We start from the raw sequence: 27,883 nt of genomic DNA on the forward strand, positions 1-27,883 counted from the left end.
TTATGCCTTTACATTTAATGTAATTATTATTAAGTGATTATTATTAGTGTTTTTTATCACAGCCATAGCAAATACCTTCGTTTTGGTTTCTTATCAAGTCAGAAACAAGTTACATTCAAGTTTGTTTGTTGCTTCAAGAAATACTTCACAAAATACTTCAACCTTAAGATGACATTTTGTACATCAATTACTGAGAAATTCATGAAGAAAACTTTGTTATTGTCGCATGCCTCAATGGTGAATGTAGAATTTAAAAAAAAAAGAGAAAAGTTGATGCACTGAAGAAAACGGGTTTACGATTAACAGCAACACTATCTAAAAACTCTCACACAACTAAGCCGCTTAAAAATCCCGATCCCGAGGCATTCCCAGGCCAGGTTGGAGATATAATATCTCCACCTAGTCCTGGGTCTTCCCCGGGGCCTCCTCCCAGCTGGATGTGCCTGGAACACCTCCCTAGGGAGGCCCCAGGAGGCATCCTTACCAGATGCCCGAACCACCTCAACTGGCTCCTTTTGACGCGAAGGAGCAGCGGCTCTACTCCGAGCTCCTCTCGGATGACTGAGCTTCTCACCCTATCTCTAAGGGAGACGCCAGCCACCCTCCTGAGGAAACCCATTTCGGCCGCTTGTACAAGGATAGCAGGGTACATGACTTTTCTGAGATTTTTTTTAATACCTTAATTAACAGTTTTCTTTGTGAATTCAAGGCAACAAATGGTCATTTTGAGGGTGAAGTATTCCTTCAAGTGACAGCTCTACTAACCTTGTCAAAAGTATCAATATTTTGATACTTTTTCCATAAGTGTCATTATACATTTGATAGTATTGAAGTACCAAAGCTATAAGAAAACAGCACATACAGTAGATGACACAGCATAGCTTACCAGCCGGTAGCATGCAGCTAATACACAGCGTAGCATGTAGCATGCAATGTTCCCCATTAGCATGTGCCTTTGTGGTGCATTCAGGTGCACCTTTTAAAGAGCACCTCGTAAACTCTGACAAACTCGAACTGTGGCAGTTGGGGTATCAAAAGTGGCATAAAGTATCCTTTTTTTACACCACTTTTATATTGAAGATTAAAACTGTTATCGTGACAACCGTCCATGGTGGTACAGTAGTTCTTCCCTTTATTTCATACTTTTTTGCCAGATCTTTTTTTATAGCATTCTGACTGTGTAGTCATTACTACTGCTTTGTTCCTCACTCAAATGAAAACTGCATAAGGTAGAAAAAAAATATGTGATTGAATACTTTTGAAACAGTTGAATATGCATACTGTTATAATATAAAAGTCTATACACGTGTCCTACTTTATTTCTCACATTCTTAGGTCGATGCAACGACATTTGGAAGACGCATTTATAAAACGTCAAACAATAAAACACTGAAACCTTGGATTCAAATAATTAACTAATCTCTTGAAGTTTCACAGAACACCATATGAAGGTGAAACAAGAAACATATGTTAAAATGTTGGAATCATTGAGTTCTTGTTGTATGTTTAGATGCCTGGAGGCTAAAATGTACTTGTATTGAAAGTACAAACTAATAACATGATTATTTATCAAATTAAAATAGTTGCTATTTAGCCTCTGACCTATATGTGAATTAATTCATTATAAATGCAATTCATATTTTTTTCTTCTTTTTTTCCCTTTATTTCAGAGTGACAGTGGATAGACAGGAAAGGTGGGAGAGAGATGGGGGATGACATGGGGTGCACGCTCTAACTGGGTGAGCTAGAGGTCACCCCATGCAATTCATTATCAACACACCCAATAGGGATGCCCCAGGGTCCTGGAGTACACCTGTACAACCTCAAAGGTGAGCAACGACTATATTTTCAGGGGGTGGTAAGTTACTCTTTTAAAGGCTTATAAAAATGATTTGTCTCCTGTTTTATTGTTTACATTTTCATTTACACTAAAATTTCCAACACTTTTTAGTAAATCCAGTAATGAGCCACTATGCAACGTGTACACTCCCGCCTTCATGCAAATGTTCCTGATGTCCAAACCTTTACACAAAAGCAAAAAAATGAGTTTTAGAAGAAAAAAACTAAATAGATTTTGACTGTTTACGTCAATACATTTTGAGCGCAAATGAATTAGTCTGTACTACCAAGTATTTAAAAGGTTAATTTAAAACTGTCACGTATTGACATTTGTCACTTATGTAGGAACAGATTTATTAGGGTTTATTACTGATTCCTTGATCAGATATTTCCTGATTTTAATCTTAATTGGTCGTTTTATTTTTCCTGAAGCAAAGTTTTTTATGGTGATTACATTTTTTTAAACTATTTTTAGATATTTAAGAAACCCAAACCGTGACAAACAAACCACAAACAACACACTGAGACGCGTCCCAGGGCCAAAAAAAAATGTAATAAAGAAAAATAAAAACTGAAGCCAAGTTCTTCTAAAGCTGTTTGCATTGAAGGAAAATTGCAACATATACGTATTCACTTTCTTTGTAAGAATGAGATGGAAAATTGATATCAATCTTATGTCTGTTTGTTAAAGTACACAGTCAGGACGTGTTTAGCTTAGCTTAGCATAAAGACTGGAAGCAGAGGGAACAGCTAGCCTGGTTCTGTTCAAAGCTCACTAAAAAATACAAAGTCACAGGCAGGTGCAGGGACTTTGTATTTGTTTGTAAGGTTGCCAAGTTTACTGTTTCAAACCTAAATAACCTAACCTAAATTACCGGGTTACGCCAGGTCTCCCCCAGTGTTGCCAAGTCCGCTTATTATATGCAACTTTGGGCTTGTTTTTCTGTAAAGTTGCTTACAAATATAGGTAGTAGCGGGTTGCAGTTTTTTTGTGCTTGTTACTAAAGTGTAGTTGCTTATTTGGGCTTATTCCCAGCTCCATAATAAGTTGTCAAGCAGATATTTTCTAAATGTCATTTAAACTCTTGCCCGTTCCCTCCCTCCCCTATTCCCCATACACAATGGAGACCGCAGAGTTTTTCCCTGCCCACTTTCCTGCTTCTAATTGGTTCTGACCCAGAGGCCAACAAGTTACTAGCCAATCAGAGGCAGAGCAGGGCAGTCTGTTTTTTTTCTGATTAGGAAAATGCGCGAGTAGCGACTGATGGTGACTGGACTGTAGAAGACTTTTTGAAAGAATAAATGTCCGGGATAAAGTGGGCGAAATACGGGAAGAAATAGAACAAAGACTGGGAGAAGGGAAAGGAGTAAAAGAAAAGATAAACCCGTTGTGAGGAACAACTCAAGAAAAAGCGTATTTTTGATATCCCATCAGTTTCCTAATGTTAAATAATGTTAGAAGGTGGTTTAACTCCCTCTTGTTGTCATTGTCCTGAAGCTCAGAGGGAGAAAATATTAAACTCTACTGTCTGTACAGTTTACCAATCTGTCCACATGGATAGCTAGCTAACTAGCATTAGCCGGCGGCCACTGCTCGGTCCCTCCACTTTTTGGCTGAGACACAGCGTTGACAGCCCCAGAGATGGACAGTCAATTAAAGCATTAAAGCACAAATTCTTTCATTTAGAAAGGACTAGACTGTAGCACATGCATATTCTCGCTCTGATTGAATGTAGAAGACCAGCGTAGATTTACAAAAAAATGCCGACAAGCATGCGGAAGTCAAAGCCCAAGTCCTGGCCAAACAGGGAAATATTGTGAATTACGTCATAACACCGAGCAGCGGCCGGGCTAACGCAAATAAAGCCAAGCAGTTGACAGCGAGTGATGACAGCTCCCCGCAGTTATGGAGGCTTGACTTTCTCAACAGTACCGGGTCAAACTGGCCAAGGTAGCATGCGTAAAACCCGTCTCCAGTGTGCCAGCAGAGAGAGGCTTCTCCCCGCAGCACCACATCAAAACAGCGCAGCGGCTTCAGGCCGAGGCTTATGCACATCGTTTTTTTTTTTAACCAGGTTAGCTGTTTTCACCTAATTATAGTCTTTATGCTAAGCTATGCTAACCACGTCCTGACTCAAGCTCCGTACTAACACACAGACATGAGACCAATATTAATCTTCTCGTTTCCCACTTGGAAATACAGGAAAGCAGCATGTTTTCTAAAATGCTGAAATATTCCTTTAAGATAAACTAACCATAAACACCGATGTGTTACCCCTTTTAGTAAATGAGACATGAATCTTTTAAAACTGTTTTAATAATAAGCAAACACTAAGCCAGTAATCATGTTGGCACATGACTTAGACTGACTTGGACAGATACTCAGCCCAGGTACGAGTGCTGAAATAATAATCATCTCAATATTGAGCAAAATAATCGGGATCATAGCACTACTGAAGACAAATGTGACGGTCATGTAACTTGAGTAGTATTTCACTCCATTTGTAGACCTGATAGAAACTTGGCATTCATTTAAGAGATCATTTTACCATAACATACAATGTGTGTGGATCTGTAGAGTTTTAAAGTCGGTCATAAACCTTTGGCACAGAGAGCTAACAAGAAAAAAAACACTGTTTTATTGTTATGAAATGTCCAGTAGAAATGTTGAGAGAAAAGGTAAGACCTAGTGTGATATACTATGTAATGTCAGGGAATCCCTGTCCGAGCAGGCACAGTAAGAACCTGTGTGAGCTGCAGAGAAATGGTCGGACTGTAAACCTGATTCTGTGGCAGTACTGCGCCCTGCTCTGATCCCTCAGGTGGTCCAGTTTAGTGCCGGGGTGGTCACACTCTACGCCTCGTTGTCATAGCCCAAGATGGGAGCCAGCCATCGCTCCACCTCCTCCACACACATGTCTTTCCTCCGGGCATAGTCCTCCACCTGAAGTCCAAACACAAGTTTAGCCGGATTTCATGTCAACAACTCAAGAACTGATCTTCAACATCAGTATGAGAGAAGTGGGGTAACAGTGTACTGATGGAATTAGTGCTGTAGAAATGTACAATATTATGCTGAGCCACTACACAGATGTGCACCCAGCCTTTCTTATCAACTGGTCTACATTTATTTGTGCTGGCTAGGGCTATTATTTGAGAATTTTAAGTTAAGATAATATTTACACTTCAAATATTGTTGCTTGGTCAGGCTTGACTCTATACCGGGGGCCTGTTGCACGAAACTAGGATAAGGGATTAAGCCGGGATATGTACTCGGTTGCACAAAACCAGATTGAATTAAGCCCAGCCAAGTAACCATAGAGATTTATTCTTTGCGGCTAGCCTGGTCCAGAGCAGGCTAACAGCCAGGCTAAGATTAATCCTGGAGTCTCATGTGTCAAACCAGCTGCCGCTCTGATCCGAAAAAAACGTGTTTAACAGTTATTCAGTTGTCTTCTGCATGTGTTCTGCTTTATTTGTATTAACATCCATTAGCCTGTCACTATTGTTGTCGCGAGTTGGATTTAAACCCTACTACAGTCGTTTAGATGGTTAGAAATGGTTGCACTGGCACCCAGATGCGGAGTGGGACTTTTCCCGGTGGGACGGTACTGTGTCGAGGCTGCCTGGCGTGCGCCCGGTGGTTGCGGCCGGTGGCCGCTGCCTGCCGGCAGACCTGTCCATCGCGTCAGTGTCCACCCTCTGTAAAAGTAGAGATGAGCAGCGCAGCGTCCGTGGTCTCAGCTTCAGGTTTATACAGGACGCGCTCCGGAGATTAAGTGTGATGATATTGATGTAGCGATGTTCCCAGATGATGAGAATGGTTGACTGGTCAGAGACCAATACATTCATGATTTCATTTTCTTGTTGCATATCCTTCTCTAATAAAGGGTAGTTTGTGTTACTCCTTAATAAGTGGGCCTAATGTTTTTTATTATAGCTTATATTGGTTCCATAATCTTCTCAATAAGTCTCACATCACCGGACTAATAACATGGCCTTTGTACGTATGTAGTGTAGTTTACATATAACCCCCGGGAACACCAAAATGCTTCTTAATCTTTTTTTTTGGTGCGGGCACTTTTCGAAAAATAAAAAACATGAATATTTTTTTACATAGTCACCGCGGTATTTAAGTCAGTTACTGTTTTTTTGTTGTTGTCCCCATTTTATTGTTCGGGAGGGAAAATTTAAATTTTACAAAGAATTTGGAATATCTTTAAAAAATTTAGCATGGTTTTAGAAAACCCGTTCCCCGTTGGGGAAAAGGGTTTTTTGAAATTTAGCCAAAAACCTTGGTCATTCCCGAGGAAATTGGGTTTTCTGTCTCTTTGAGGCAAAAGGGTATATTTTTAAACCCCACACATTCGTCGGGGGCCGCTTTTTGGGGTTTTTTTTTCCGTATGATAAGAGGCCCTATTTTCCCCCCCCTTTCAAAATTCTTCCCCCCCCCGTTTCTGCCATTAGAAGCTGCGGGTCATTGGGGGGAAACATCTGGGGCATGCGTCTTCCTTAAACATCAGTAAATTTGTGAACGATAAGTGGTCTATTTTAGGAAGCCCGGAACGTGCACTTATCCCAAAACTAATTTTACACCCTGGGACATAGCTTCACCCGTTCAACCGGCTCGGCAAAAGGGGCAACCAGTTAAGCCGCAGGGGAAAATCCCACTAAATCAAGCGCGCTTTTCCCAAAATTATCCGGGAAATTCAAAAATTTTTCTTTCGGGAACAGGCCCCCGGTCTCTTTATTAATTTTTATTACATTAAGCCTACTTTTGTCATTTTTGGAGTAAAACTTTTTTTTGTACATTTTTAATGAAAGGGAGGGTTTTGAAATTTTTGTCCCAAAAACATCATTGTATGTAAAATATTTTAGATATTGGGTCGGTCCCAATTGTTTAAAAATAGGTGCAAACCTTTTTTAATCCAATTACTTAAAAGTCCCAAAAAAAACTCTAAAACATCTAGAATCCCATTTGATGGTTGGTGCTAAGGAAAAATTTTTTTTTTTACAAAAACTTTCATAGTTATAATAGCAATTTAAAAATGGGGGGTGTTAGCCCGAACCTGCCCTTGGTTGATTTTCCCAAGCGAAGTATGAGGCGAGGGTGGGAAGTAAAGTCCAGGGACACCAGGAGCGGGGCATGGGCCGGGGGCTCTGTCAGAAAAACCCACACAAACTAATTTCCCCACATTAGGGGAAATACATATGGGTTTTAAAAGCTAAAAAAACATAAACCACATGAAAACACACACCAAACACACACCACACACGGGTTTTGACTGCAATGGAGGGTTATAGAGAGTGTAATGCAAAAAGGGAAGGCTGTTGCTCAGGATGTCGGCGGTTTGATCCCTGGACTCACATTATGTGTGTGAATGTGGGCTCTGAGTGGTCACTTAGCCTAGAAAAGCTCTCTATAAAATCCATTTCTATGCTATGATATTAGTGTTTTGGTAAAAGGGTGTCCCCGCTGACCCATCCATGAAAGCTCAGGCGGAGAATGGCACTGCAGCACCGGAGACCCCAAGATTTATTCCAAATCAAAACCCCACGAAATGATAATAAATTCAGGTGAAGTTCTGTGAGAAGTTGATGAAGGGGTTGCCAACATCAGAAAGACACCACAGTAACTGTAGAAAGTCGGAGTGTGAGACACTTCTGTTGTAAGTTCTCAAATAACAATCTAAAAATGGTAAAAATGTGCATTAACTTGATCCATAAGTAAACGCAAAGATTCCATTTTCTTAAGTCTTCCTTAGTCTTTAAATTATAAATGAATAGGTTTTGTTATTCTGTTTACTAACACTAATGTATTTGCCTCTCATATTCCATTGCACAATTTATTTTTCTCCTTTTTTAACATTTAGTTTTTCCATTTCCTGATTACATGATACGGGACCATAAAGTTTCGACTCACCGAGCAGCACCGACCAAACGTTAAGGAGTTTGGCATCTTGCCCTCTGGCCGCCGTTTCAGAATGCCCAGAACAAGAACAAGTATTGTCTGTGGCCACTGAGAAGCTTAATTTACTTCATTAACTTGCTTGCTTTTATGTGTATCTGTGTTTGATAGCTTGGATAGATTATTTATTAACTAATGGATTCCATTCCACTTTTACCTGTCTCGGTACAGCACTTAACACGAATTCTAGCTGTTTTTCATCTTCTGGTTCAGTGAGGTGTACCTTATTTCATTTGGAGTGTTGAATTGTTGTGCATTTTTTGCTGTTGTCAATATTTTATGTTTGTATCTACTACTCAGGGTTGAAATAGGCCATGACAACGAAAAGTATAAGCGGAGCTGGATGAAATAAGAGAGAAGTTCAAATAAGCCAGCCATGCTTTTGATAGAAGGTCAGGGGTAGGGGAGTATTCTGATCACTGACCTGCTGCATGTACAGTGTCTGTGGACTTACAGTAACCAGGTTACTACAGTGCATGTAAATATGTTCTCAAATAGTAGTTTACTTGATTTCTCAGAGTAACCTACAGTAAGTGCATGGAAAATAAATGTGATTTCATTTTGCTGTTCAAAGGCTACTACAAAAACCTTTTGCATCTCATGTTTAAGAACAAGACAAGAGCATTGTGAGCCTTTCCGCTGCAGTTCTGACTGTAATGAAATGGCTGGCGCTCTCACCAGTCTTCTCCTGGATCCCAGCAAGGCTCCACATGGTGGTCTTCTCTGTGTGGTCAGGCTGGCTGGGGTAGCCAGCTGCAGGCCTGATGCCCTGGTATCGGATTCTGTGGAGGTCCGAGGCCTGCAGAGCCTCGTCGGTGCTGTAGCCCCACAGCTCCTTACGCACACGAACATGGAGCTCCTCAGCAAAGGCCTGAAGGACGGAGAGAAAGGTTGTAGCAGCAACCAAAGAAACACCATGGCAACACCATGGCAACATGTCATTCAGCACCAGTGACTCCTTAACCCATGCAATATTTGCAGTGATCGAGCCCTGGTGGGTTAGGAAGTAGGGGTGTCATGATTTCAATTTAAATCAAAGATGGGTCAAAATGAATCTCCAATTCCCCCAGTAATTCTTTCCTATGTTCTCCTCCGCCTACTAGTGCTCGACCCAAGAAATACAAAAGAAATGTAGCAAAAAGACACAACTTAGCTTAAAAGGTTGATGACGAACATATTTAGTCTCGTCTGACGAAATGAACACTACTTCCCCGTGAGGGGTTATTTAAAAAAAAAGAAAAAAGAAAAAACAAACAATGAACAGCTAAGTCTGTGGGCTCCGACAGGACTTTATGGTGCGTTTACTTGCACCTCAGTAAGCTACCGGGGCTTTCAAATGCACTTAATTTTGAAAAACGCAAACTAATGTTGTAATAAACCCTTCTGTCATCTAGTGACTCGAATAGAAGATTTGGAGAACCGTGACACCCCTACTAGGAAGCGGTCTCTACAGTACCTCAGCCAGTCGGTCAGCCAGGGCTTTGACCATGATGCTGCTGTAGTCGTCTCCCTGATCCTGGAACCGCTGACTCAGCGCTTCCGCCCCGAACACCCCCACAGCAAACACGCCGATGTAGTCTGGCACGCCACTGGCTACAGGGGCAACAAAGTCAGACACACACAGGTAGGGCTCTGAACTGGAGCTGTCCTTCTCCGCCTGCAACACACACACACACACACACAACACACCAAACACACCTGTTAGTGTCTCTTTTGAAATGCATTACCATCCATTTCTGGTTTCATCATGAAGGTTACATTCAGAACCTGAATAAGAACATGACAAAATAAAATTCCAAAGTACTGCATCTTGGCGCCACACATCCCCACGGTAAAGCAGTACAATTGACCGATATTTGGTATCTGCATTTAAAATGGCCGATAAATAAAGTTTTTTGTTTTATTATTCATCTATCAGAATTATTTATAATGACAAATAGATAATTCTGATAAATGAATATTTAAAAAATAAAATAAAAATGGAAGGTCAACCGTGTTATGAACGTTAAGTTTAAACGGCATTATCATATTGTCATGAGGACTCATAATTAATGTGAGGAAAATCTATTTATGTTTTGTTAGGCGTTTCTGGATTAAAAAAAAATATATATATAAGCCGATATATTGGAATATCGGATTTTTAAATCACCAAATATTTGTTTCGCTATCAACCTTAAAAATCCTTTATGGGTCGGGCTCTAGTCCATCTTGAGTCTTTTTGACTGTAAAACAAGATGTGTTTGCAGTAGGCCAAGAGTGGTGTACAATCATACATGAAATGTAAAAAAAAAATTGTTAAAACCCATTTTAAATCAGTTAATTATCCTTTCGGAAATTCCCTTTGTGTCTGTGGCAACTGAAACATACAACCAGAATAAAAGACATTACAGATAAAGACAAGACATTTAACAGCAACAACATCCCCAACAAGGCTGCTGCTATGAGGTGGGTGTGTGTACCTGTGTCTGACAGACACTGAACTTAATGAAAGAAATGGCATATATTACAACCGTTTCTAAAACTCACCTGTTGTCGTAAGCCATGAAATGTAGCGATGGGCTGGGTGTCCCGGTGTACTGCGACTTCATCTTTGTACACACTGATGTCATCGCCATCACTCTGGGCAGGCCAGAACCCCACCAGGCCCCGCCCCTTAAGACTACCACTGTCAATCATCTGGTTGAGCAGCCGCTGGGCCTCATCAAAGACTCGCCGGGCCTCCGCACCTACAGGAAGCAATGTAGTCTAATAATGACATGAGTATTTCAATATGAGCCAAATAAATCCCTCTGGGGCCTTAGTCATTTTTTCCAATATTAGCTCCTAGGCTATCAGGGTATGCATGTTGCAGGGATGTCACATTAATGTATAAAATGATTTATAACTATAAAGAATGGAAATTGAAATTGAATCTCACAGAAACGTACTGAAATCACAGAGAACAATAATAAAAAAAGACCTTTGGCCTTCGGAAAATTGTTCTCCTTAGTCTCATTTTTACTAAGAAAAGTCTATGAGCTCTTTATTTTATTTTTTAATCTTCAAGGGATTTCATGTCTGCTATGAGACATCAGGAGGCCAAATCACACTCATTTACACATCCAGAGCTGCCTGAATTCTAGGAGTCAAGATGGCCAGGGCTAAGAATAAAATAAAAATGAATAAATAACCAATCAGTTTTGGATGTACGGTTCTGGAGCTATTGTGCGTTTTCCTCGGAAAAGACACCCTTCGTTTTGCCATTCCAAACTGGATTACAAAGCTTCTGGAAGAAGAACTTGAAGCAATGCGGAGATATTCAACATTAGTAAGTAAGATAAAAAAACAACAACAATAAAATGCATAGGCAACATTAGAGTAGCCTATTATGTAGCAGGACAGACGTTAGCGGTATGATTTATGATGAACCCTGACAGAGGTGGAACTCGTACCAACAGTCTGGTCGTTGAAGATCTTAGGGTAACCTCTGTTGGGGTATTTTCCTCTCAGCTGCCACACATCGAAGAAAGGCTTCCAGTCAATGTAGTCCAGCAGACTGTTCAGGTCGTAGCACTCAAACACGCGGGTGCCCAGGAACTGAGGACACACTGGAACGCACTTGGTTTTTAAGTTCCATACAGAAAACATTTTCCACAGCGTCCCAAAGTATTACTTACAGTATGTCTCCTGCATCTGCTTGTTTCAACAGTGGTCCAGTATTGAGCCAGATCACTGCAGTCGGCAGTGGCAAAACAAGCTACAATGTAAGTTAATGGGGCAGTTGTCCAGCTTCACAAAAGTGCTTGTTTTGTCACTGACAGGCTCAGGCTCATTAATATTCTAAGTGTCTGACAACATTATGGAAAGGATTTCTAAGGAGGTCAACCTTTAAAACCTCTTTGAGACCTTTCTGTTTAATCAGAAACAGCTCTGAGTTGCTAGGGCTAAAACAACCAGAATCCATTTAAAAAAGCTATAGTTTTAGCGTGTATAGAGCCAACATATTTTCACATAAAAATCTCTAAACCATGTGTTTATGTCAGCCAAAACTAGAGTTGTGATGGTTGGAAAAGTTGAAAGACGACCCAAAACGCCTTCTCATAGTCTCGTTATGTTTCTGTCAACTTTGAATGAAGTGTATTTTACGATGCTAAAATTACTGTTTATTTACATAGAGTCTGGTGGGATTCGCGAACGCAAATTTCCCAGATGTTTTTATGTGTAAAAAAGTATCTTACTCTGTAACAGAAAAGTCGACCTCCTTACATATCCTTTTCATAATGTTGCCAGACACTTTGAATATTGTCAGCTTGTCAGTGGAAAAGCAAGCACTTTTGTGAAGGTAAATGCAAGCTGGACAGTTGTCCTACTAACTTACATTGTAGCTTGTTTCGCTGCTACTGACTGCAGCAATCTTGCTTAATTCTGGACCAATGTCAAAGATTGTTGTTCAGTCACTTAGACACAAAAACATAGTAAAATAGTCATGAAAATTCATTAATCTGTGTGAAAAGTTACCTGGTCTGGGCTCAGAGAGCCAATCTATATGTAGAGCCTTCCCTCTGGCCTGGGAGAGAGACAGATACCGGCGATCCTGAGACAACAAAGGGAGACGGAGCATGAAGGGCAAGGCAATTTCATAAATATTACACATTTCTAGTCGGGGTTTGCACAATTTATAATTCTTTTTTAGCAAGGGGTTCATGCAGTTTTGCAAACTACTACGGGTGGACATGCCATTTAAAGTAGACTCCCTGTATTTGAGTGTCCTGCCATTAAAGAATGTGTCCTCTCATGTTGGATAAGAGCCTGGGTCTGTCCCAGATTTTTTCCTAAAAGGGAGTTTTCCCTCGCCACTGTGGCACTTGTTGCTTGCTCTTGGGGGAATTACTAGAATTGTTGGGGCTTTGTAAATTATAGACTGTGGTCTAGACCTCCTCTATCTGTAAAGTGTCTTGAGATTTGATACTATAAATTAAATTGAATTGAAAATCCATTTTGAATTCTGAGCACAGCAGGCAGAAAAGCCATCACTTAGAAAATGACCGGAAACCCGCAATACCAACAATTGATGATTGGATTGGATTATTTATAATATCTTTATGACAGAAAAGAATTACTTTTTTTGGAAAGTTGGTTTCAGTACATCACACCTGTACGGCCACCAAGTTGAAATCAATTGAGTTCTTTATTTATTTATTTTACTCTGTGTTGTAAGAAACTTGAGTATGCTGAAGGTACGCCCCAATATTCTGGTTCTTCTAAGTTTGGTTTTTAATTTAGTAGCTCATTTTCTATATTACATCTTGTTTTGTTTTTATTTAAGATAAGTTATTGGTCATCATAGGTTTCTGTAATATTTGTTGTATTTCAGTTTTACCACCCTTTGCTACAACTGTATTTTACAGAAGGCTTGAAATAAAGAAGAATAACTTTGTATTTTCTGACTTTGCTATAACTCAATAAAAAGAGAATTAAAAAAAATGTCAGTAAACATAAACTCAATGTGCACACTAGGCATTGAAACTCTTGTCAAAAAGTAAAGCACATTCAAAGTCGTTTTGTAGGACTTTCTTATTTTGTGTGTAAACAGTCGTGCGGTTATAAATTGTATTCATAATTACAAAAAAAAAAAAATCAGCACAATGCAGTTGTTCATACTCGGTTGCTTATTAGAGTATTGTGCTGAATGCAATGTGTATATTTTAGGTTTAACCCTTGTGTTGTCTTCCTGTAGACCAACATTTAGTTTTTCTGGGTCAAATTTCTGATTTAGAAACCTTTTGAAAATGGGTCAAATTTGACCCCAAGGACAACAGGAGGGTTAACTACCATGGTGACATCGTATGGGTTTATTATCCCTTTTTTGAAACATAGTTTGGTTTGAATTTGATGGAAGTGGGTCAGGACATTATGACCGTGGTGAAATGTGGGTCCCAAGGTGAGATTGGTTGAGCCCTGAGCCTCCGTTGGCCTTTATCAAGCCACTATTAAGATGTGATAATTTATTTTTTATTTCATGTTTATTGAAAATAGGGACAGATGCTACGACATAGACATGTGTGCAACAGCATCACACCATTCATGGCTATTGCTATTTCCCAATGCCTGTCCCTAGAGGGCTTTAGAGGGCCCACTATTTTCAATGCACGATTGTAGAGTCTCTCTAATGGTTTAGTCACATATGGACTTGCCTGTGACCATGAGGTAGCACAATAACTGAGGTGTGAAAAGATCATTGTGTGCACAAATATTTGGCAATGTCAAAGGTTAGACTGTCCTTGGTCCTGGGACACGTTCTCATGTCTCACCATAACATTAGTAATTGCTTGTAATCTTTTAATAAAAACATTTTATCACAAAAAAAGGTTAGCTCTTCTCTTAGCTATGATAACCCCACCTTGTGGGGTGTTTCTACAAGCCATTCTTTTTTTGTGATTGACAATTTTCATTATTTTATTTTTTTAACATACAAAACATACAACTCGCAACATGGACAACCCCCGCCCCTCGTCATCACCACCCACCCAGACAAAAAACAAGAAAAGATTACATACTACAATATTCAAGACCATACAACAAAATAGTAACAAAATACACAAGCCATAAACCAAATAATTGTATAAATGACAACACCATAAGCCCACTGTACACACGTCTCTCCCCAACACAGAGCTTCTTAGGAGCCCTCCAGAAAGTTCAGGACCTTTCCCCAATTTTCTAGTATAGGCATCCAATCTGGCAAACCGTTTAAATGAAAAAAATGTTGCCACCCTACCCATCTCACAAGGAGGATTGACCCATCTCCCAGAACAAATAATATCAAGCCGAATGGAACCTGTGTCTCTGCAGTATCTGTGTCCGATACTGGTTACCATGTATCCCGGTCCAAAACTCCTGGACCTTATCACAGGACCACAAGACATGAAGGAATTGGCTGTCCTTTGTCTGATTTTTCCAACAATTTAATGGAGTGTCTTGCAGACCAATTCTGAACAATCTGGAGGGAGTCCAATAGAAGCGATAAAGTGAATAACATTGCGTGACATAGTTTTGATATTCCTCTAGATTCTGTCCCAGCCGTTCTTACCTTCAGGGAGTCGTAGTGATCCTGCCTGATCTCCTCATACTCCTCTTTCAGGTCCTCAAAGTACTCCTCCCTCAATTCCTCATCCAGGAGCTGTGTGCACTGACAGATAGCAAAACAAGCAGGAGAAAACACACTCAGGTTTGGACTAATCCAACTGGAGGGACGTTCAAACATCTGTCACATCTGTGGCCACGTCTGATCATTTCAACCCTCTGACCCTCAAATGAAATAAGACGTTACTGTCCACCCAGAGAAGTTTATTTTTTCACTTTTTCAGTTTCTAAAAAAACAATTTTGATGAAATATTGGTGCAAGGTTAGACTAGGCCTGCACAATTAATCGCTACAAAAATCGCCACCTCGATTCACCCTGTTCACTATTTATTTTTCAAATAACTTCAATTGGTACTGCCAATTTGTTTTGTTTCGTCATGGTCAAAAATCGTGGCAGAGAACCGTGATATCAATTCCCTGAATCGTGCAGGCCTAGGTTAGACTCATAGACCGTTAATATTATATACAGTCTATGGTTGGACTGTTGGAAAAGAACAAGGTTTTGTGTGTTTTTCTTTACAATGTTTTCTATAAGTTTTCTAATGAACTACTGGACTTGTTCTGTGAAGGAAATCTGTCACTGTCCCATCATACGATTGTCTACCTATTTGTATTTTGACGCTTATTCCAATCCATGTGTAGATTAAAACTTTGTTGGCATTATCTTTAAAAAAAATAAACAGGCATTGCATGTCATCATCCATGTCCCAGATCTGGTCATCCAAGCATTAAAGCAAAGACGAAGCAGTAAGGGTAGTTTAGATTAGAAAAAATCTGTTTAATTCAATTTGAAAAACAAAACAAAAAAAATGTTTTACTTTTTCTTAATGGGACATTTGTGTGTACACTGTTTCTAAATACGTTTTTTTCCAGATCAAATAAATGATATGGGGTTTTCAACAGGCTAGAGCAGCGCTTCCCAAACCCCGGTCACCGGGCCGGTGGACCTGTAGTACCAGGCCCTTTGATATGCCCAGAATAATTATCTTTTTTGAGTCATTGAATTAAAACATAAACAATAAGTAGCCTAGATCAAAATATGTTTGTTCGGGCGGCAGCCTTGGGATTGCTTTGCGGCTCATTGGTTCTGGATGTATGTATCAGACTGTGAAAAGCGGGAGGTGCAGCAAGGGGGTGGGGTCGGGGGGGTGGGGGTCATTGGCTTGACCACTAGCCCAAATGGGGTTTAGTGCATATCATTTTTGAAAATAAAAACAACAACATTGATTTACACATCACACAACTATTTAGCAACAGTTGAATTTACAGTATTTTGTCTTTCTTTCAGGGGGGGCAGGGGGTTGCAAGGATAGGGGAAACACTTGTGGTTCTGGAGAGACGGGCTGGTAATTTCCTACAATTTGCCATTACTGCCACCTGCTGGTGAGTGAGTACTGAATTGATGTATCTTAAAATTGAGGTGTTCAAATTGACAACTGATCCCTGGAATTTTTTAATGAATATACACACACTGACACAACAAAATACACATACTGACACAACAAGGTCCCGGATCCCCTGGGCTAGAGGGTAAGAGTGAAAAATGCCAGTAATACTCAGAAGATCCAGAGATGTCTTACCACCACCACACTCCTGGAGGCGTCCAGAACATGGACAGCAGGACAACTGTAGCGTGGGGCGATCTTCACTGCTGTATGTGTCCTATCAAACACAAAGCACACAAATTACCCGAGAGAGCACTGCAAAATATCAACATGTTATGTTTTTGGGGTGTGCAAAAAAAACAAAACAAAAAAAAAAACATCAATTCATATTCTAATTGGCAAAGTTGCATTGACAAGACCAAAGTGATCTGTGTGTTTGGTCGTTGCGAACTGAGCTATCATCACAGCACGTCCAGTCTGAAATACCACACAGCTGATGCCATTCCCCCCCCCCCCCTTTTATTGGTGGTCAGTGTTACATTGTGTGAGAGATTATTTGCTCCAAGTGAGAATGTTAGTGTGAAACTGAACACTACAGTAGGCTGTATCCCAATGCTGTTTTCAATAAAATAAACACCTGCACAAAGCGAGCCGATTCACTTTTCTCTGTTGTTCTATGTTTCTATGTTGAGCATTAAAATGAGAAAACAAAAATAATGGGACCGAAAGAAATCAAGGGACATTTAGAATAGATAAAAATGTACGATTATTTGCAAGTTAACTCTCTCCAGTATTTTGATTTGTACTGCATTAACTATTTTAACCCTTGTGTTGTCTTCCCGTAGACCAACATTTACTTTTTCTGGGTCAAAATTCAAAGTTAAAAGACACTTTTTTCACTTTTCCCAAAGTTCTTTGTCGATTGTTTTGGACATTCTTATTGTTTTCACCAAGTTTTTGAAGCTTTCTCCGACATTTGTTGTCACTTTTTGACGTTTTCTAACTTTTGACAAAGTCTTTGTCGCTTATTTCTGTTTGTTGTGTTTTTCCCTACATTTCTGTCACTTTTTTCATTGTTCTTTAATCTCTTTTTTCTTAAAATGCTATAAAATTAAATAAAACATCCAAATTCAATGAAAATACTGAACTGATCAGTTACTTAACTTGTGAACAGCATCATATGGAACCATCCACGCTATTCTTTTTTACAATTTGGTTGAAGGAAACCCAAATTTCTGATTTAGAAACTTTTTGAAAATTGGTCATATTAAACAGTAGCTGTCAGTATTACATATTGCACCTTTAAGTTTTTATTTGATGAGAGCACCGGTCACCCATCGTAAACAAATGTGTCTTGACCAGTAAGGTACTGTATATTTCTGCATTTTTTTCAAATTTGCATGTGTGTATTTATGTTACTTTGACGTGGTGGCTCCTCCAATCAGCAGTGGCGTTGTAATTCCCAGTCTCTCCATCTCTTTGGCCACATAGATCATCTCGTCCAAAGAGGGGGTGATGAGACCAGACAAACCAATAATATCTGGAGGAACAAAGCAAACCCTTAATTAATCACTGATTAAAAGTTTTTTCATAAAGCACCCTTAAAAAGATAAAGAGAAAAAAAAACATGTCTGTGGTGTTCTGACATCTGATCTAATCAGCTTGAACACACCATGGCAATAAAAAGACAAACGGCACACGCGTATACAAGAAATAATAAATAGGATAGAGTAGGGGCATTGAAATAAATCGTTGCCTTGATTGATACCTGGACGATTCTGCATTGATGCAGTGACAGACCATACTTGATTATTGCCTACAGAATAATCTGCTTCTTACAGTGCAGACGCTTTGCTGCTTGCTCCTGCTTCTGCTTGCATATTTTTGCTGATATTTTTGCTGATAATCGTGCTTTTCCTCTGAGAAACTATGAGCAGCGGCTCTTGGACACTTCAAAAACACTGGACTATACATTTTTTGTAGACATAGTAGGCTATTGCCATATTTTAAAATTTTTCTGCGTGAGCGTGGCCTACCAATAGCTCAAGCCTGTCCTACAGTGATTGTAGCTAAAGCTAATTAGCAGCAAGATGCCTCCTTTCTCCGTAGAAGACTACTACAAACTCCTTCAGAAGATTGCACTTCTGGAAACCAAGGTTCACCTTCTAGAAGTGAACGTGGAAGTTAACGGATCTTGTGGAAATGACACCACTTTACCATGGACCCATAACAATGGACAGAAGTATGCTAACACACGGCTAATTAGCACCAACAAGACTACAAAGAAACAGGAGGGTGGAACTGGTAATAAATCACAAGTGGCGGTCCTCCCTGGAACTCGTCTGGTGCGAAGCCTAAGAGTAAATCATTTTCCTGGGAAATGGGAGGACGACTAACGGGCCGGGCACAGCGCCCTGAGGTTTGTGATATGACCGGCTGGCCTGCATTATCATCTGGGCAGAGCGCCTCTTCAACCCCTGTACCTAGTAGGACACAGCCGTGGACAGCTGCAAAAGGGAAAATAAGCAACAAAATGCCCCCCAACAACCTTGTGTGCAACTGGATAACAGATTTGCTCCTCTGCTGCAAGACGCTGGACAGTCATCTGATGACCGGGACTGCGTCTCATCACCACACAGCATGGTAAGGACTGAGAGCAATTCAAAAAGTAAAAAGCTAACAACTGGGCCTCAAACCCTGATTGTGGGGACTCTGCTGTAAAAGATTTAAAAAACAGTAAAAAACACCAAAATACTATGTTTTCCCAAAGACATGGTGTCTGACTTGACCCAAAAAATCCCAGATATCGTGGCAGCACACCCAACTGTGAAGAACATTATTCTGCATATAGGGTCAAATGATGTTGTAAAGCAACAGTCTGAATTGCTGAAACTGGACTTTAGGGAACTGCTTGACACAGTCACCCCCCTAAGCGCAAATGTGTTTATCAGTGGTCCTATACCGTCAGTCAGAAGAGGAGATGAGAGATTCAGCCGACTGTTGGGACTAAACAAATGGCTTTCAACTGAATGTACCGTCCACTCTCTGAAGTTCATTGACAATTTAAACATTTTCTGGGAGCGCAGACATCTTTTTAAAGCAGATAGACTTTCCCTAACAAGCCAGGAGTAAAGCTGTTCACCTCTAATCTGCTTACTTTCTGCGCTACACATCTGCTCCCTCTGCCAAGGTCACAAAACAAAAGGAAGACACAACAAAGTGCGGCAGTGATCCAGCACAGCCCCCGCCTGTGCAAAGATTTGACCATGGGAGACCAGAGAGCAAGACACGAAACCTCCACTCCCCTCTTCACCCGTCCAGCACCCCTCAAACCTTCCCAACCCCGAACCTTCTGAGGATTCATCGCTGTCTCTACTGATGTCTCCACACACCCTTTCCCTTATTTCCCCCATCAATTATGCACCCCTTCCTACCCCCATGGCTAACCCGGGAAAAATAAAACCCCAAGCACCACTACCAGGATGTCAAAAAATCCTTCCCCCCAGATGAAAAGGCGTGGTTTGCAAAATCTGGCAAGCACACTGTATGTGGGGGCCTTGGTGCAGACTGTGATACAAACTCTTTCAAGAAACCCCGGGGGCCTGGGATTCAATTTTCCCTTTAATTTTGTTGTGTAGGAAGGAAAAGAAGGGGAAATAAGCATTAACGCAAAAGAAAATTTTTGCACCCATTCCTGTCAGCTACAGCCTGCCCAAAAAAAATGAAAAAACAAACATAGCTTACTAAAATCAGGTTTTTGGGAAGGAAAATCATTTTTAATAAATGATTTTATACTAAGAAAAATCTAATTTTTTTTTTTTAAACTGAAACCCGGGTTTTGACCATAAAACGCGCGCTGTTCCCCCGAGCAGCCCCCCCAATTTCATTTTTATGAGGGAAAATAATGAAAAGAAAGGAGGGGGTCGCCTTTTTTTTAATATATTCCACTTACGAAAATATTTAGGGAAAATTTTTTTTTTTTAAATTTTGTGCTTTAAAATTAAGATTTTCCCCCAAGCGAGTTTCTAAATATCTACGGCCCCAAAATTTTTGTGAAACCTTTCATGATGATTCACGAACTGTGTCTATTATCTCATAACTTTGATTGTTAATCTTTTGGGGGTGTTTTTTAACATTATTTGAACCCCCCAGGACGGGGGGGACAAAGGCTGTGTTGGGTTTTTGGAACTAGGACGATCGCATGGACGGACCCCCCCACAATGGGGGCACACTCGGGGATTGTCCCAAAAAGGTTGAACATTCCAAAGGTTGTGGTGATGCGTTCTCTTCGATCATTCCTGTGTTTTCTTTAAGGGCACTATCCTGTGCCCAAAAGTGTCCAAACAAAATAATCAAAAAAGGATATCACTGAAAACCCGTAAACCATTTACAGTTTTCCCCTCCCCCCCAGCCCCTTTTGGGCATCTCAGTGGCTTGTAGATTTTTTCAACGAAAAATTAAAAAGTTATTGTGCCTTTGCTCCCACTAAGGTCAAAGTGTACGGGTAAGAAAATCTCCATGGAAAAATGCTACTGGGGGAACAAAAAAAGAAGTGTGGAAAGCTGAACAAAGGTGGCGAAAAAAAAATTTCCCGTCCATTTAACCCCTTTAAAAGGGGGAATTGCTTTTAAATTTGGAACGAGGTGCAAGAAGGCCTTTTCTTGTTTTTCTCTAAAACAATAAAATTCCCGTGCTTTGTTTCTACTTTTGATAGTTAAAAAACCCCCAGTACCTAGCATCGAACTTTTTCCCCAAAGGCCTGCAATGACTTTCCCCTCCTTCTTAAAAAGAAAAAATTTTCAAAAGTTTAGACAACATCAGGGGCCTCCAATAAGCCCGGGATATGTGTTTCCAGTTTTAAAGCAAAAATAGTTCCAATGGACAAAATTTTTCACACATCCCCCATACAACCGGAGGACATTATTCAACATCTGAAAACCTCGACCTTTTGCCTTGATGTTCTACCACGGATTTTAAAAAAAATTTTTTCCCAATTGTTGATTTGATCTTTAAAATTGTGAACACATCTCTTTTTTCAGGATTTTCCACACCCCTAAAACTGCAGTAATCCCACTCTTAAAAAAGAAAAACCCGAAATCCTAATGGAAAATAGGCCTATCAAAACCCCGTTTTAAGTAAAATCATTGAAAAAAATAGTTTTCAACCCCTCAACCCTTTCTTGTACTAAGCAACAGTTTGATACTTTTGTGGGTTTCCAACCCCACCCAGAGAAACGTCTTGTCAAGTCTTTAATAATCCAACCTTTAAAACAGTAATGGCAAAATTTTAACTTATATTACTTGATCTCAGTCTGCTTTGACACGGGCGACCAGACATACTACTAACCGATGGAAAAAATGGTTTTTCCCTTTTTGGCTCAGTACTAAATGGTTTGAATCCACCTAAAAATAGGGATTACTTTTTGTTATGGTAATTATCATCTGACGTACAATAGACGTGCGGAGTTTCCCCAAGGCTCCCCTTGGGGCCTCTTCTGTTTAAAATCTACTGCTTCCCCTGGCTCAATTATGGAGAAAAAAAAAATAATTTTAAATAGTATGCGGGACAAAAATTTACTAACCTTTTCCCGGGGGGCTATAGTCCAATACAAAAAAGACTAAAGGCACGAACAAATTAAGGTGGAGGCCCGAACTTTCAAATTAAATGAAGGAAAATGAGGGTTGTTTTTTTGGGGAAGAAGGAACGATTAAAAAATTGCGCTCAGTTTTTTTAACAAAAATGTTAAAAAAAACAGACAAAGCCCAAAATTTGGGTAGTCATGGTCAGACCCGAAAATTTTAAAACCCCATTTAAGGGGCAATTCCAAAAAATCAGCCTCATCCCCTTTAAGAATATATCAAGGGGTTTAAAAGGTATGTGCAACAGGATTTGGAAAAACTTTTCCTGCCTTTTTTCTTCAGTAGACTTGACACGTAACGGGGTCTTTAAAGGTCTCCTAAAAAAACAAACGACAGTTTCGCTGTTCAGAACGCTTTTGGTCTCACTAAACCCGGACTGGATCAATCACTCCCGTTTGAAAATCTTACAGGCTTCCTGGTCCAAAGAATGTTCAAAATATTCTAGTTTATAAAACTTAAAAGGTTTTCCAAAATATATGCGATCTGTCACACTATAACCACCCAGCCTCTCGGCATCGGGGCAGGTCTGCTTTCTGTCCCAAGTCAGAATAAAAAGGGTGAAGCACTTTCAGTTTCTATGCCCCCATATCTGGAAAAAACTCCCAGAAAAACCCGAATCCCCTGCTACTCTCAGTCTTTTAAAACAAAGGGTAACCTTTCTTTTTATGCTGCCTTTTTTAAATGCTAATATTTCTTTAAAATTTTTTATGCGCCGTAAATTTATTCTTGTGTTTATGTTTCCTTTTTTTTAATGTTATAGTGTTTTACCCGGTTTTTAAGGTTTTGGGTTTTTTGTTTTTCTTGGGTTTTTTTGTTAAAGATTTTTGTGTAAGTTTGAATTGCCGTTGCTGAAAAGTGTATACAAATAAAGCTGCCCCGCCTTGCCTTTCCTTACAGATGTTACTTTTCCATTACATTCAGGAAGTGTCTGTTTTTTTAAGAGCATATACAAAAAAGGGAGTTCTATTTGACTGCTTGAACTTGTTGATGATAATCATGTGTAGCAATTTATAATGATAGGTGACGCATTGTGATGCTTCAGGACATCCATCAATTCAAACCGTTGACAGAGCATTGTGATCAAATCATGAGACCATTGAAAATTCACGGCCCTAGAATAGAATGCAAAAAATACAAAGGATAGAATGTACAAACGTGTATACAAGTTTATATATACTACTTTAATAACATTGCATGTTGTTCCAGACAGGCACTGGTTGGTGGAATCTGCCTTACACAGTTTTTTCTCGCAAAAGGTTTCTTTCAAGAAATGTTCGCTGCATGCCCTAGTTCTGTCATAGAGCAAGATGACACACCTGTCGATGCATTTTGAAGTATTTCGTTTGGTGACATGGTCAATGTCAACAAGGCCTCTGTGAACTGTAGCAGGTTGTGTCACGCCCAGGGAGTGATGGAACATTGGGAGTGCACATGCCTTATCAGCCCCAAAGGCCCTTTGAAATAGCACGTGCTGTATGGTATAAAATGTTTGCGGGTTCCAACAGCAATATTTTCTGATGGCTGTGAAACATGCAGTGACATCATACTATCAGCCTCTTCAAGGCTGCATGAAGACAGAGGGGACACATCCTGGAGTGTTGGTTGGGGGTAGTAATCACCAGACGCCTCCTGATACAATATCATCACAATACTCATGCTATGATACGATAGGATAGTATTGCGATTTTCAACATATTGCATATTCTGTGATATATTGCAATTTAACTTCTATGATGTCCCCAAAAGGAACTTATCTGTTTTATCTAAAAAAAAAACATTTCTCTGTTTGTTCATATCACTTCAATTTTATAGTTGCAAAATTGGACAAACTGTCCACAACATATATAATAAATAATATATATAAAAGATCCATACTTGCGCCTGTGTATCGTACAGTATTGCCACTGAAAATATGGTGATAATATGCTGTATCAATTTTTTTTTTTCCACCCCTAGTGGTGGCTTGCATATAGATTTAGTTTTTTTATTTCTGTGCATTTCATTTCTTCATGCCAAACATGTGACCTATCCCACATGGGATTACAAGACACCTCAAAGTTAGCAAATGTCTTCCTGTTGCATATACAATCATTCAAAGAAAAACATGAATACACGTGCGCACACAACACACACACATGCGCGCACACACGCGCGCACACACCGCGCCACACACGCACACACACACGCACGCATGCACACACACAAAGTTTCCCATCTGAAACCAGCTCCCCTCATGCATACAAACTAAACACCATGTTTAAGTTTCTTCAACAATTGCACTGCAATGACAAATCCTCATCTACAGGTCATCTCGGTAAAGAGCTTTTTTCCCTCTTCTCCCAAGCATTCTCAAGATTATTAGCTAATTTGAACAGCCATCTCAATCTTTGGGCATCAACCATATTTACCAAAATCAATATCTGCTTTTATCTTACTAAACAAAACAATCACACTGTTCACAATAAAATGGACAGTAGAAAAGTAAATGGAACTCATTTTCTATATCATTCAAACAACACATAGGACAGATCCGTTTTTCCTCTTCTATATAAACATATCATCCGGTTTTAGTAGTCAAAGATAAAACACTGCATCTCACTTGAGTACATAGAGATCTTTGCCTTTTTTGACAAATTATATACAACCTACTGTAATTCTCTGTGCCATATTCCAGTTTTATCGCAAAAATACGGAATTTTGGCTTAGGTTATCCGGTTGGCCCACATATTTGTGCACACCCAGAAAATATCTTATACTACTATTTTGCACTAATTCACAATTAGACATATTTCTGAGTCCTCTAACCCCCACAATATAATCAAGTACAGGGCACACAAGCTTGGAACAGTTTAGAATATGTTTGGAAGCTTATATCTTTCAAATTCTGGCTTGTACCACTGATTCCACCCAAAGCTAGACGTGCTATATCAGCAAGAACCTTAACACCTTTTCTAAAATTCATATGTTTGTCAATATAGAAACCTAGATATGTATATGAGACCCAATTTTAAACTCATTGATGCTGCAAGTAGTTAAAGGTATTCCAAAGTGAATTATTTGTTTTCTTTCTATTGATATACAGTCTCCATTGATTACACCAATCACTCATATATAATATATATATTTATATTCTGCGTTGTGTGACTATTGTACGTGTGCTGCTGTAACACCGTAATTTCACATTTTTTGGGATCAATATCTATCTATCTATCTATCTATCTATCTATCTATCTATCTATCTATCTATCTATCTATCTATCTATCTATCAATCCTATATTTACCATCTTTGGTAAGAATAGTACTAGTACCTTTACTATTAATTGTAAATTTAATTAAAAAGTATACAAAATAACAAATGTACTTAGTTGTTATTCATTAATGTGCTAAAAGTGTGATTTAGAGACACTAGCAATAGGAGTGAATGGAGAGAGAGTTAAAAAAAAAAAGCATAACCAACCGTACCTTTTTTTATCTTTAGTTGGGCATTTATCATGCTAGTTAGCAAAACAATCCAACGTTCTACCAAAGTTCAGTATCCCTATCAGTATCAACTGGCATTAGAGGTTACCAGCGACCCTGAACTTCATCCAGCAATATCTCTGTTAATTGTACTGCTGAAAAGGAAAAGGGTGAAGTTTGACCCTGAACTTTAAGATTATTTTTTGGGGACATGATATGAAAGGGGAAGCGAGATGGAGGGATGACACGCAGCAAAGGGCCGCAGGTCAGATTCAAACCTGGGCCGCTGCAAGACTCATGAGGGCATGGGAGAACTCTATCAAGAACATGGGGCAAATGCTGGGTCAGCTAAAGCCTGTCCCCTTTAAAAGTTCCCATGACATGGTGCTCTTTGGATGCTTTTATATAGACCTTAGTGGTCCCCTAATACTGTATTTGAAGTCTCTTTTATATAGACCTTAGTGGTCCCCTAATACTGTATTTGAAGTCTCTTTTATATAGACCTTAGTGGTCCTCTAATACTGTATCTGAAGTCTCTTTTATATAGACCTTAGTGGTCCCCTAATACTGTATTTGAAGTCTCTTTTATATGAACCTTAGTGGTCCCCTAATACTGTATCTGAAGTCTTTTAAATAGACCTTAGTGGTCCCCTAATACTGTATCTGAAGTCTTTTAAATAGACCTTAGTGGTCCCCTAATACTGTATCTGAAGTCTTTTAAATAGACCTTAGTGGTCCCCTAATACTGTATCTGAAGTCTTTTAAATAGACCTTAGTGGTCCCCTAATACTGTATCTGAAGTCTTTTAAATAGACCTTAGTGGTCCCCTAATACTGTATCTGAAGTCTTTTAAATAGACCTTAGTGGTCCCCTAATACTGTATCTGAAGTCTTTTAAATAGACCTTAGTGGTCCCCTAATACTGTATCTGAAGTCTTTTAAATAGACCTTAGTGGTCCCCTAATACCATATCTTCATGAGGTCATAAGGGGCAAGGTTACCTCCCTTCTCAAAGGCAGAGATAGAGTTTACACCTATCACCTTTCTTAGCCACTGGGGGACCATAGGCAGGCGGGGGGAACTCATATCAATGTTAAAAAACCTCAAAGTGAAATTTTCATGCCATGGGACCTTTAATTGTAGGTAAGTTTTTTTTTAAATTACCGAGAACAAAATAAAGAGAAGAAAAAAACATTGCTGTGGTGTTCTGACATCTGAACGTATCAGCTTGAACACACCTTGGCAATCATCAAGAGTCCTAAAATCATAAGAGTCATAAAGGTTTCCTGCAACATTTACCATATTAGGCGCCCATTTTGAAAAATGGCTACCATGGCCCTCAGAAGACAAATCTTCTCATAAGATATAAACCTACATCTAAGCCAATTTTTTCTTCACAAAATGCACGATTGCTATACATATTTCACCCTGAGTGCAACACTTAAATTTGGAGCAGTGGCTACAGGGCAGTTAGGTTCTTCATTAAAAACAAAATACAAGTACATGTAAACATTTTATTTTCTCCATTATACATTAACATCATCTAGCAAGTAATAAATTATGATTTAATTGGTTATCATGCTTTCTATAATGTTAGTATACCAAAAGAACTCACATTTATTGTGGCATTAATGGATGCTGGATGATCATTTTTAATAAATATTGTTATTATGTTATATAAAATGTTCAAACAACCGCTTCCAATGTCAATAATAAAATTGACTTCACTGAACTCATTGAATAATGCTTTATTGATTATTAAAAGCAACGTCTTTTACAGCTTTACCTTAGATTGATGACCAGTTCAAGCATCTTTTTAGGAGAATTATCTGTAAAAAATAAAACAGCTAAAGGATTTTAACCCGAACACCCATAGTAGTTGGGGGACTTTTTTTCAGCTCTGAGTAGTGCCTGTGGTCTTCCTCATCAGCTGCATACAATCCCAACGGCTTCCAACAAGAAAGCAGGCTAGCTTCTATGTTGCCTTAGGGGGCTTTTACACCTGCCTTATTTAGTTCGGTTGAACCACACTAGAGTAAGTTTTCCTCCTTGGTGCGGTTCGTTTGGGCAGGTGTGAACACAGCAATTACATTCGGGTGTGCACCAAAAGCGGACCAAAGAATCATACCGAGACCTGCTTGATAAGGTTGTCTTTCAATCCACCTCTGTGGTGAGAATGTGATCGGACCTCAAACTGCACCACGTATATTCTCCGCAAGTCTGAGCTAAATCGCTCCTGTAGTTAGGTGTGCCTTAATTTAATTTAATTTAATTTAATTTATACTCTTTATGGGGAAATTACAATTTACACTCTGCTGTCTGAAATACACACACATGCTCAGGTCCTATACGTGCACTGATGGAGAAATGTCAGAGTGAGGGGGCTGCCAGTGCTGGACCAGCGCCCTGAGCGATTGAGGGGGGTCCGGTGCCTTGCTCAAGAGCACCTTGGCAGTGCCCAGGAGGTGAAC

At 39.6% G+C, this 27,883-nt stretch overlaps 1 protein-coding gene across 3 annotated transcripts in view; it reads right to left on the reverse strand.

The window, feature by feature from the left end:
• Nucleotides 1-1,159: 1,159 nt before the first annotated feature.
• mtr (5-methyltetrahydrofolate-homocysteine methyltransferase) overlaps nt 1,160-27,883 on the reverse strand; it is a 68,493-nt gene continuing 41,769 nt past the window's right edge. Inside the window, exons 24-34 of one of the 3 annotated variants that reach the window (XR_004327283.1) lie at nt 17,734-17,854; nt 16,510-16,591; nt 14,877-14,975; nt 12,305-12,380; nt 11,239-11,394; nt 10,334-10,533; nt 9,264-9,464; nt 8,484-8,678; nt 6,909-7,012; nt 2,412-4,783; nt 1,160-2,265 (exon numbers count right to left, since the gene is read on the reverse strand). Coding sequence is in view for 2 of the 3 variants with exons in the window: in XM_032502838.1 (XP_032358729.1) it covers nt 4,687-4,783; nt 6,909-7,012; nt 8,484-8,678; nt 9,264-9,464; nt 10,334-10,533; nt 11,239-11,394; nt 12,305-12,380; nt 14,877-14,975; nt 16,510-16,591; nt 17,734-17,854 (1,331 nt within the window). In the remaining variant the exon portion in view is untranslated. Of the gene's footprint in view, nt 4,784-6,908; nt 7,013-8,455; nt 8,679-9,263; nt 9,465-10,333; nt 10,534-11,238; nt 11,395-12,304; nt 12,381-14,876; nt 14,976-16,509; nt 16,592-17,733; nt 17,855-27,883 lie in introns of all 3 variants that reach the window. The other 2 variants (XM_032502838.1, XM_032502839.1) reach the window with 2 other exon arrangements.

Source organism: Etheostoma spectabile, chromosome 21 (assembly GCF_008692095.1).
Source record: "Etheostoma spectabile isolate EspeVRDwgs_2016 chromosome 21, UIUC_Espe_1.0, whole genome shotgun sequence".
In the NCBI taxonomy this organism is placed as follows: domain Eukaryota; kingdom Metazoa; phylum Chordata; class Actinopteri; order Perciformes; family Percidae; genus Etheostoma; species Etheostoma spectabile.